The following is a 12,324-nucleotide window of genomic DNA, read 5'->3' as shown; positions in this document are numbered from 1 at the left end:
ATTGGATGTGATGCCATGCCATGCCATGCGGGTGTAAAGTTTTTAACTTTCAAGAGATCAAGCTCACATTGGTAACATATCCTCAATAATTTGTACCCAAGATATTTCCCATCTGCACTTAGATGTTTACAAAGTTATCACAGTCCCTTTCGGCCTTACATCGAGAATCTAAAGATACACGGAAATGTTCCTTATGTGTGGCTGAAAAGGGCTGAGAACGATGCGAGCATCAAATAAGATACACAGGAATAAATCTTTGAACGTATGGTATGTGGGTCCCTTGGTTTAACGTTCTAGACAAGTGTCAACTTTTACGCGTTCGAGCCTTCACTCTGTCCACTCCATTACCTTGTTCACATTACAAAAGGTGGTCCTTGATGACCGGTGGAGTCAGTTAACGTAGTTTAATTAAATGGAACTAAGTACACCTAATTAATCTCCAAATGACCCGTCCCTCCCTGACCCTGATTCTTTTATCAAAAACTAATCAAACAAGTCAAATTCGCTCATTGTCGCCTTCATCATCTCTTCCTCCCTTCGCACAGCCTCTCGTTATAATCTCTGTTTCCTTTCCCTCGCAAAATCTCCCTCGTCGGAACAAAACAGACCTCGCCAGCGAAATGATGCCTGCTTCACGTCCTCGGAACCCTAACTGCTTTTAACTGGATCTTCTACTACTGTCAACTGCCATGGCGGACTTGGCAGTTACCAGTCCTTGTGTTTCTTTCTCTAGGCCAACCGCCAAACCCAGTAGTTTTCTGAAAGAGTTGCACTCCTCGAAGTTGAATTCAAAGTTGGGTTTCAATTCGATTCCGTATTCGATCAGAAGGGAGAGCGGTTATTGTGCTTGGCGTCTGAAGGTGGGGCGGAGCTTTAATGGCGGGTCGTCGTCGTCATTTGCTTGCTCGACGTCTCCGTATGTAGGAAGAGTGGGAGCGCAGAGAAGAGAAGGGCATGCTTCTGTGTTGTCGCTCGGGACAAACCCTAGAGAGCACGCGAAGAACGATTCTTCTCAGGCTCTGTCAGCAATGCTTCCCTTTGTTGTCGCTGCGACCGCTGTTGCTGCTCTTGTTCAGCCTGCAACTTTTTCTTGGTGAGAATTCGTTTCTTTTTTTCCCCTTCCTATTTATTGTTTATTGGAGCTGAATTTCTACTTTGAGCATTTACAAATACTGAATTTTAGATTGTTGCTTAGTGTTTCCTACAATCTTCATTTTTTAATTATTTTTTGTTAGGTTTTTCTTCATTGATGCGATTTTCTGAGGTTTTATACATAGAGATTTAGCAGAAGAAAAACGATCTATATACTACTTGCAGTTTCTCTAGTGGAATTTCTGTTTATTTTTTCTCTTTGAGTACAATTAGACTGGAAATTCAAGTTTTTTTTTTTTTTTTTTTTTTTTTTTCGAGTTTTCATATTTTCAGGATTTTTGTTGGATTATCATCTTGAATTTTAGCTCTTGTAGATTAATGAGTACCACTGTCTTGATATGAGTATAGAAGTTATATAGCAGAATATTGTGAATCTCCCTTCATCTTTTTCGTTTCAGTATTTGTAGTCTTTCTTGTTTTTTATTTAACTATGCTCTGTAGGCAGGGTAATCCATGGCTTTTCCATACATGACAAGAACTTGGATTCGACATGGTTATGTGTATTTGTACATTTTTGTGCGTGTGCATCAGGAGTATGGGATTATGAATTATTCAATGAGATTTTTAATTTGTTTCATGGAAATAAACTTTCTCATCTTGCGCCAATTTATCAGATTTAATTTCAAAGGGATTTATAACTGTTTTAATGTTGTTTTAGTATATTTCTTGTGTAGTTTTCATGTTTATATTTAGACATTTTATTATGTAATCTTTTGTAAAACTCTTGTCAGGGTATCAAAAGATTTATATGCCCCTGCTCTTGGTGGAATCATGTTATCAATCGGAATTCAACTGTCCATCGATGATTTTGCTCTTGCATTTCGAAGGTAAATTTCCATCACTGCAGTCATTCTCTAAGCATTCATTTTCTTTGATATTGTGATGTTTTGAATCTGCTACACCTCTCCACTTCATCTGTTGCAGACCTTTACCACTATCAGTTGGGTATATTGCACAATATGTGCTGAAACCGTTGTTGGGGGTCTTGGTTGCAAGGGCATTTGGGGCACCCCCAATGTTCTATACTGGTTTCATCCTCATGTGCTGTGTTGCGGGTGCCCAGCTGTCAAGCTATGCCAGTTTTTTGAGCAAAGGGGATGTAGCCTTAAGCATTCTGCTGACCAGCTCAACTACAGTATCATCTGTGGTTGTTACACCAATTTTGACTGGCCTGCTCATTGGATCTGTTGTTCCAGTTGATGCAGTGGCCATGTCCAAGTCAATATTGCAGGTAATGAATAGTTCATGGATAATTTGTGCATTAATTTGGAGTATTTGATTCTTTTTCCTCAAATGGTTATTAACGGTTGCTTCTAATAGGTTGTTCTTCTTCCTGTCGCTCTTGGACTTGTGCTTAATACATATGCCAAACCAGTTGTTGGTGTCATTCGACCTGTGATGCCATTTGTTGCCATGCTTTGCACTTCACTCTGTATTGGAAGTCCTCTTGCAATTAATCAGAGCCAGATTTTGTCTGCAGAGGGTCTCCGATTAATTTTACCTGTATTGACATTTCATGCTGTGGCATTCACCATGGGATACTGGGTTTCTAAAATCCCACATTTGAGGTAAATATATAATTGCTAATCTTGTTCTGTTTTAATTAGGAATACTTTGCATCTGTGAACTGCAATTTCATCTAGATTCAACAGAACATTCAGCCCCAGGCAACAATTGGGTTGTCTAATGCAGTACTGCAGGTTGTTAGGGATTTCAGATTATCTGGTCAAATTGGTTTCTGGTTTAGGAGAGCCTCTAGGTTTATTTTGTTTGTTCCCCTGGCTTGAGTGGACATGATTTGCATATGCAAGGATGGACTTCTTCTGTCTATTAGTACCGATTCGACCATTTATCCTGTATAGCCTCTTAGGCCCTGCTTAATAAGTGGAAGTAGGGGATGTTTTGCAGGTATTGAAAATCAAACTCTATATGCCATATTATACTTTGGACATGTAGAGAACCAACAAGATTCCATTATAGTCTCTAGTCTTTGCAGTCTTGGATTGGATAGAAGATCAGGGAAATGTGGTTTCCACATCATTTTGCTTCCTCTTCACAACTATTATTTCCATTTCCTGGACCGGCTTTGCCTTTTGGTTCCTCTGTTAGTAATTGCAACTTGCAACTTTCCCTATATTTTGCATGCCTCTCTTCTTGCTTTGCTCTTTGTAAGTTCAAGTGGCCCACACTATTATTTAATATTAGATTAATTGTTGCTTTCAATTTTTGGTGATGAGGGCATTTCCATCTTGTGTTTAAAAAAGGTAAATGTCCTGACAAATTGAACATTTAAAGGCTTTGCTTACAAAACACCCATTGTTCCGAATATATATTCTACAGTACTACTATTCACCTCTGTCTTGTTACCTTCTTTACTTGTTCATGAAACCTATTCACTTAAATTCCTATTATGCACTGTACACATCTGATTCTGTTTTCTTCGCCCCTAACTGGAAATTGTCAATTATGGGTTGAAATTTAAGGAAAGGAAGTGCACATTGTGTCACCTTCATATGATCATATTTTTAATCGGAATTATACCTTGATGATGGCCAAACTGAGAAACTCTTCTGATTGGCATGGCAGGCAAGAAGAAGCAGTTTGCAGGACAATCTCGTTATGCACAGGAATGCAAAGCTCCACCCTTGCAGGACTTCTTGCCACCCAGTTCCTTGGGAGCAGCCAAGCAGTCCCCTCTGCATGCTCTGTTGTTGCAATGGCTATCATGGGCCTATGCCTTGCCTCTTTCTGGGGCAGAGGGTTCCGAATAAGAGATCTACCATATGTGCTACTCCCGCCAACCAGCTCAATCGTCAAGGCTTAATGCTAACTTTTAGAAGTATTTTGAATAACAGTGCCCCACAAGTTCAAACCATCAAGCACCCTCAAGAAAAGAAAGCACCAGAGCTCAGCCAGTCATACTGAACTGAATTGCAGAAACAGATACTGATAAAATTAGGTTGGGCAGAATGTCATAGTACAATTGTTACAATAATGGCCAACGGTCTCTATTCGTCAAAAGGAAAAAAAGGCCAACGGTCTGCTAACATGCCATGGAATTATGGAAGAGAGACAAATCCTGGTACTGATGGCATAGTAGTAAAACATATAGAGAAAGGAAGACGACAATAAAGTGAAAGATGTAGCCGGGGCACATGGGTACGTACACCTGAAGTAGGTACTAAGTTTTGAGGTTTTACACCGTTTTGTAGTTGCAGTCTCTCGCAGATGAATTATATTTTGTATCTGCTGAATTTTCCACTTTAATTTGTACATAAAATATTTGTTGGAACGTTGATCAGGCCAAGTATGATTAATGTGATTTCTTTTCTTCATAATAGTAATTTTGCTTTAAAAAAACAACTACCCCTCTAGTTCAGTCGGTAGAGCGCAATGCTTTTAACCTTGTGGTCGTGGGCTCGAGACCCATACCAGTGCCCAAAAACATAATTCAGCTGCCATTAGGGCTGTCAATGGGTTAGGTCTATCAACCAAATCGATTATTTAATAATATGGTTTTTGTTGTAGGATCCAATTATATAATCCAAGATTTAAAATTTATAGTAAGTTTATCCAAGGTTTAAAATTTTGATACCGGGCGTTTTGTCTTTTTTTATGCATATCGGGGTGTATCTACGAAAAAGATATAGTAAAAAACTAAGAGAAAATAAAGGGGAAAAGCAAGCTTCTTTTCTCCGAAATAATTTTTTCACCCCCAAATGATTCTAAAACTTCAAACTTCATTCATAGAGTGCTAGAATTGCAAATATTTACATGATCACAATTTTTTATAATATATTGTGATTTATTTTTTCTTGAATGTGTAAATTTATGTTGATCTATGTTTTTTACATTCAAAATCACATTTTTTTTTATGTTATTAATAACACAAATTTAGCCCTTAGGTGGCTGGGTCTTTATGTGGTGCCGAAGTCTTTGCCAATTCGACACTTTAGCCCTTAGGCTCCGGGAGAGACTCATAATCCACTCTCTTTGATCTTTGATTTTACCCATGCCGAAGAGGCGATTGGGTCTTATGTGGTGCTGAGGTCTTTTATCAGCTCGGCACCTTAGAGATACGGATGTGCTGCATCAGCCTCGTTAGTGACATCGGTTACCCACTCCTACAAGAAGCTACTAGGAGCTCGACCTATGGGGGTAGAACTACTGACTTTAGGTCACTAGTTCACACGGGAGCCTTGGAAGGCTCGACCGACAGGGGCGCCCGTGCAGTTTGTTGGCCGTCTATTCCCGCGGAAGCCACAAAGAGCTCATCTTTGTAGAGGGTACCTTGCGAAGATGACTGATGAGGCTTTATCCGAGTTGAAATAAAGTTGGTAGAGCTGCTTAGTCTGTTGGCCATCAACTTCCTGCATAGTCTTTGAGTTCATAAAAAATGGAAACTTGAAAGTGAGAGCTTTTAGTTTCTAAAAGGTGAGAACTTAACTTTTTGGAAGAAGAGGACTTAACCTTTCGGAGGATGAGAACTTAGTTTTTTGTAGCGTTTCCCACAAATGGCGCCAATTGATGAATTAATTTTTGGTGATGTATCAATTTTTTGTGCTAAGTACCTCGTCATTTGGTTTGCTTCCAAGTGGCCGATGACTTAGAGGCCGATTAGGTGCCGAGTTAACTGGGCTGAGCTGGGCAGGTTAGGTGCTGAACTGACTGGCCCGAGCTAGGCAGGTTAGGTGATGAGCTGACTGGGCCGAGCTATGCAGGTTAGGTGACGAGCTGACCAGAATGCCGAGCTGCCTATTAGGTGCCGAGCTGACCAGAGGGCCGAGTTGCCTATTAATCGCCGAGCTGACCAGAGGGCCGGGATGCCTTGTGGCGAGCTGCATTGATTGTTGACCTTAGTAGTTCTTTAGAGACCTGCAAGGAATCGATGTCAGAAGACCTAGGGTAGCTAACCCAGCAAGGTCGCCCCAATGCTTAAGTTAGTACTCTCATAATAGACTGCGAGCTAAAAATCACAAAGTATGAGAGCTAGATTATGCTTACTTGCCCCTCCCCCCCATGTCATTGGGGTTGGTGCCTTTATATAGGCATTGTTTGGCGTGGGCTTCACCTATCATATCCGAGATTTCTGATAAGTCACCTAAGTGGTTTGAGATTCTCGGAGGCAACCGCCATGCACGTTGACCACCCTTCGGATCATTCGACACTTGGGCCAATTTCGAAGGATCGTGGGAGTGTTAGGATATGCATGCCGAATTTATTGGCAAGCACATTTCGCAGGTTGCCAGGTCGCACCTGGGCTAGGCCGCCAGGTCGCGCTTGGGCCAGGCCGCTAGGTCGGCGCTTGTGCTAGGCCGCCAGGTGGGACACCATCAACTTAGCTAAGGCAAGTTGTTGCCTAAGTGGTTCCTTTGTCACCTAGTTGTTCCTAGGTGCCATGTGTCACAATATCATTAGAGGTTCAAATCCGCCCTCATCAGAGAGAAAACCCAAATTTTCTCATTCGATCATTTGGGATTCTTGGATTCTTGGATTAAAAAAGATCAAATCTTTGGATCAAGAATGAGTTAGCACTTGATTATGATTTCCATGGATGCAGAAATCAAAGTGGTGTTCACACCTAAGCTTGAATCTTCCTAAAGTACCAGAGTTCAACCAATAATACTAAATTGAATAGCATAAATACATATTGATATAATCAAGTTGGGCAACATGCCATAATACAATTGATAAAATAATAGCCAATGGTTTATTTACATGCTATGGAAGAGAGATAAGTCCTGGTACCATTGGCATAGTAGTAAATCATATAGAGAAAGGAAGAGGGGAATAAAGTCAAAGATGTAGTTGGATCACATGGGTAAACCTGAAGTAGGTACTAAGTTTTGAGGTTTTACACTATTTTGTGGTTGTAGTCTCTCATAGATGAATTTATTTTGTATCTACTAAAATTTCACTTTATTTTGTACATAAAATATAGGTTGGAACGTTGATCAGGCCAAGTATGATTAGTGATTTTTTTATCTTCATAATAGTAATTTTGCTTTAAAAACAACTACCTATCTAGCTTAGTCGATAGAGAGCAATACCACAACCATAATAGTAGTGTGCTTTATCTCCCTACCTAACTATTTTTTGACTTAATGTTTGAATTCCTTGAACTTTTTAAAAGATTTAGACTTGTGTCACATTAGGTACAAACACCCATACCGAGAGTAATCATCAGTAAAGGTAATGAAGTAGACATATTCACTTGTAGTCCTTCCATTTAGGGGAACCCATACATCTGTATGTATAAGATCTAAAGTACTTATAGTTCTTTGGGCTTTTCCAATGAGTGGCCTTTAGTCATAATCTTGCCTTGAAGGCAAAACATACAATCTAGAAGATATTCTATAGATAAAAAATCCAAGGAACCATCCCTAACTAGTTTTGTGATTCTTTCTTTATTTATATGGCCAAGTTTGAAATGCCAAACAAAAGTTGGACTAATGCTATCATGGGGTCTTTTCATGGTAACAACTTTAGTGATTGTTTCAGTTACATTTGTTTCTAAGGAAGAGCTGAGCACATAGAGACTATTATCTAATTCACCAAAGGCAATGGATTTGTTATTCATCTTAATAGTAATCTTATTGCAAAAAAGGTAAAGAATAACCACCATTGCACAACTTTGAAATAGAAATCAAATTTGTTGGTCAGCCATGGTGAGGTGGCACTCCAATGTGAAATATTTAGTTAGGAAATTCTTGGCCAATTCTACCCACAAGTCTAGGCTCCCCTGTGTTAGGTTGACGAACTAGGAGTATGCTGGCATGGTCAAGGATTTGGAAAACTCTCAAACTCTTAGGTCCCCGTCAAGGGCGAAAAGGCCAAAGAATCCTCGAAGTTGCCAACAATTTTTTGGGGGCTCCCTTTTTGCTTGTCATATAAGGGCCGTTGCTAGGTGGACAGTAACCAGCCATGTAAGGTTTGTTGAAGATCTTGCTATAGAACTAGGGCTTTTGGAGGGCGATGGGGGTTCAGGACTTGCTTTGGCTAGCTTCGATCATGCTTTGGACATATTCTTGAAGCTCAGCCTAGCTTATAGGTGCTTCAACAATGGCGTAGTTCCTTCCTTCCAATGTGATTGCTGGGACTGGTGCAAAGAAGTAGGAGGTGTGGTTCTTATTCCCTGTACAGAAAGTAGAGCCATGGACATCATAGGCCTAGGGCTCTGGAGGTTTGGGCATGGTGGTTCAAGGGTGAGTGATAACTGAGTGGGCTGACTAGCTGGGGTAAACGACAGGGCTTCTAGTGTTGATGTTTGTGGCTAGGGACGCTACAAAAGATGTTACATCATCTATTTCATCTCTTATTGTTGCTCCAGCTAGTTGATGTGTTCGACCTTCTAAAGGAATGCTTGCATTGCGTTCAATTTTTTCTCTAGTCGATCAAAACGGTTGGCAAGTTTGTAGACCCTGTAGGAAAGGAACTCAAGGTTAGTGGCATTCTCAAAGTTGTAGAGAGTTGGGGTTTCGACTTCATTCTAAGGAACTTCCTCATTCTCAATGGGCTATTAGTGGATGGGGTGAGGTTGATCCTTCGGGTAGACATCTTCGTGATCAAGGGTATAACAAGAGATTCTAATGTAGGTTGGGTGGTAAGGCTATAGAGAGGGGTCTCCTTGAAAGATAGAGGATGACAGGAGAGACAGGGGAAGGGAGGGGTGTTGGTGATCTTGTGTGGAGGGCTTCAGGCCTCCCTTATTTATAGAGGAAAGGGTGAGCCTCTAAAGGGATATAAGAAAATGATAGCAAGGAACTTCCCAATACCAGAAAGGTGGTTGTGATTCATTAAGCACATAACAAGTAAGCTCCTTAGGGTTTTGCAATGTGTCCCTAAGAATCTCTCAAGATCAGAATTTCCCATCCTTAAAATTCTCACATGGGCATGCTTATAGTTACAACCACTTTTTGGTAGCTTCGTCGTAAACACATGGATTGGTGCTTCTTTTATGCAAGCAAGTAACACTACAAATAAAATGCCATCGTTGCTACTCGAGAGGTTCTTTGTGGTGTCAAGTCTAAGAGCATTGATGGACACAGTTTATGTTTATCAATGACATCATAGATTGTTGTCTTTTGCATTCGCTTCTTCTAAATGACATCTCTATCTGTAAGGAGGTTGGTGACCACATCACAAGTATCATCACAGGCCTCCTATGGTTTTTTAAGTCATAGGTCTCTACGATTTCAGTTGCTGGCACCTTAGTTGTACTACCATTGGCGATGGTGACAGACTTCATCGTGGGTATTGTGGTGATTTCTTCTGTGTTATTATGGTCCTCATCACAAGTTCTATGATGGTGAAGTACACGTATTTACAAAAGGAAAAGTCTATTGCCCTACTTATAGAAGCAGGGAAGAAAAATAGGAAGGAAAAGAGGAAGCAGAGTAAAAAACCTTACAAAAAAAAGGCACCTAGTCAAGAAGTAGAAAAAAAGACAAATCATTAGATGAATTGTACTTGAAGCTAAATCACATAAGGCGAGGGATTTTGATGAATTTCAATGGATTTTTGTATTCTGCCGAATGTAGATAGCACAAAGTAGGGGATTTTGATGAATTTCGATGTGTTTTGGATTATGTTCGAAGGCAGATTGCACAGAGTGAGAGATTTCAATGAATTTCGTTGGATTTTTGCATAGTGCCTAAAGGAGAACCGCACAAATCGAGAGATGTTGATCAATTTTGATGGATTTTGGATTATGTTCAAAGGCAGATTGCACAAAGTGAGAGATTTTGACGGATTTTGCATTATGCCTAAAGGCGAATTGCATGAAGCGGGTCGTATGAATTGAAGTGAGAGATTTCAATGAACTTTGATGGAATTTGAATTTTACCAAAGGCTGATCACACGAATTGAGAGATTTCAATGAATTTTGATGGATTTGTTTGGATTTAAGACTTAAATGATTTTTGTATTTTGACGGCTTGCATAATTTTTGGATGATTTGGATGAAAGAAATTTGGATGAAGATTTTTGGATTTGGTCAAATTAGATGAATGCAATGTGATGAATTTGTGTTAATGGACTTTGGATGGAAGAAACTTGATGCAAAGATTTTTAGATAATTTTGGATTTGGATGAAATGGTTTTTGGATAGATGATGTAAAGAACTCCAAATGAGATGTATGCCAAACTTTTGGGTGAAAAAAATTTGATGAAAGGTTTTGGATAATTTTGGATTTGGATAAAAGAAACTTGTATGAAAAATTTTAGATGATTTAGATATAAGACTTTTGGATAATTTTGGATTTAGGGAAATTTTTGGATGAAAGAATCTTGGATGTGAGACTTTTGGATAACTTTGGATTTAGAAAAGATTTTTGGATGACTTGGGTGAAAGAAATTTGGATGCAATTGAGCTTTTAAATGAGCTTTCATGTTTTTTTTTTCATTTTTTTCATTTTTTTTGAATTTAAAAAACAAGGATTAGTTGGATGGGTCAGAGTTGATTTTCGATAAAACAATGTCATTCAAAAGGGGCTCGCTTACCCTTAATAGAGTGTGAGATTTGACAAGTGGTTTCAGAGGTTTGTGTCTTAGAAACATTAGATGGTATCTGGAAATTCACTTCGGGAAATATTTGAGTAAAAAGTAGTTGCTCCTTCCACACAGAGATTGAATCCTAACGACTTGTTGAGAAAAAAACAGTGCCTTTCCTTGTGTTGAGGCAACCTAATTGAATGCTGACTTGGACTTCTCATGTTCTGATATGCTTGCCCCAAGTTTGGAACAATTATATTTTTTTTGCCTCCGTTGCCCCAGGTTTAGTATTTCCAAGTTTGACTTCTTTTTTCTTCTTTTTTTTTTCCTATCTTTTTAACACTTGGAGTGCTTGTACTTGATTCTGTCATTGTTAGAAAAATAAAATAAAATAAAACAAAAAAGGTCTATCCAAGGTTAACTTGCTAATCTCTCAGAGATCGTGGTCTTATTAGATGGGGCGAAATATGGCTTAGGATAGGGTTCAAAATTAAATGATGCTTGAGTTGACAAATAGGGCATTTAGCACATTTTGGCCTTTTCTTCTTTATTTTTTGGCATTTTTTTGGTTCCATTTAGATGTAAGGATTGAGAAACACTTTCGATGTCTTTCAAATCCATGAATAATATCTTTCTTGATCCATGAGGACTTTATGTTGCGATGAAGGATGAGGTGTTGTTAGAATGAAATCAAAGAATTGATGTTCATCCTTACTAGCTTAACTGCCCTATTTTTTTTTTCTTTTGCCTTTTTTTTTGAAATTGCACTTTGTTACCCCAATTTTTATTTTTGACTTGATGTGAAAGCATTTGAACATTTAATGTTTGTCTCTTTGGACAAGGGTTTAGTCAAAGAAGAGGCTCAAAGGGTTAGTTAGTGGATCAAAGATACGGTAAAATGACCGATAGATGGCCTCCTATCATCTCTTAATTGTATGCATGACTCATGAAATGAAATACACATTAAGCTTGTCCCCAATTAAAAGCTCATGGGAGAATTTTAGTCTTTGAAAATGTTCAGGCCTGCCCTTTAGTGAGTTTGTACCTAGTTTCTTTATGCCTTTTCTTTCTTCACACTCTTTCTCAAGATTTTCTTTCTTTTTTTGTTTTGCTCTTTTGATTTATGCATCGTTGGAAACTTATGGGTTTCATCAAAGAAATGTTTCAATGAATCAAACGGGTTGACTATCATTTGAATGAATGATGGGGGACCAAGGGAATTGGTCGACTAATGATGGCCTCTAGTCCTTTATTTGATTGATCAACAATTCATACTACTTTTAATGCCTTTAATTTATGCTGACTCAAGAGTAGTGATGAGAATGTAAAATATCATATTTTTCTCCCCTAATGTCTAGTTTTTTATACTTATTTAGTGCCTATATAGATTCATTATTCTTATATTTTGATTTAGGGCACAAATGGAGGCGTTAAGTGAAAAACGGAGCTAATTGGATAATTCTGGACAGTTTCGACGTCTCTTTGTAATCTGGGCATAACTCTCTCATATGAGATCGGATTGAGATAATTTAAGATGCTTTGGAATGATAAGAAAAAGTCATACAACTTTCATGTTATGAGTTTAGAGTGATACTGGATGCATCTAGATCTAAATTGGGCGCAAAGTATCTGCAACCGCATTGCTGACGTGCTGGAAACGTTCCTTAGCCTTTAAGTTTT

General features: G+C 38.9%; 1 protein-coding gene across 1 annotated transcript; it reads left to right on the top strand.

The window, feature by feature from the left end:
• The first annotated feature begins 460 nt into the window (after window positions 1-460).
• LOC148874433 (Sodium Bile acid symporter family) lies at window positions 461-4,490 on the top strand. Its single transcript, XM_088949836.1, has 5 exons — window positions 461-1,093; window positions 1,884-1,979; window positions 2,077-2,383; window positions 2,473-2,720; window positions 3,739-4,490. Exons 1-5 carry the CDS (start codon window positions 690-692, stop codon window positions 3,974-3,976), a joined length of 1,293 nt encoding a protein of 430 aa, XP_088805962.1. The 5' UTR covers window positions 461-689; the 3' UTR covers window positions 3,977-4,490.
• The last annotated feature ends 7,834 nt before the right edge of the window (window positions 4,491-12,324 follow it).

This window comes from Nelumbo lutea, chromosome 1 (assembly GCF_056320005.1).
Source record: "Nelumbo lutea isolate HS-2025 chromosome 1, American lotus-T2T, whole genome shotgun sequence".
Taxonomy (NCBI): Eukaryota; Viridiplantae; Streptophyta; class Magnoliopsida; order Proteales; family Nelumbonaceae; genus Nelumbo; species Nelumbo lutea.
The sequence above is the reverse complement of the archived record's forward strand: the minus strand, read 5'-3'. Positions and strand labels throughout refer to the sequence as shown.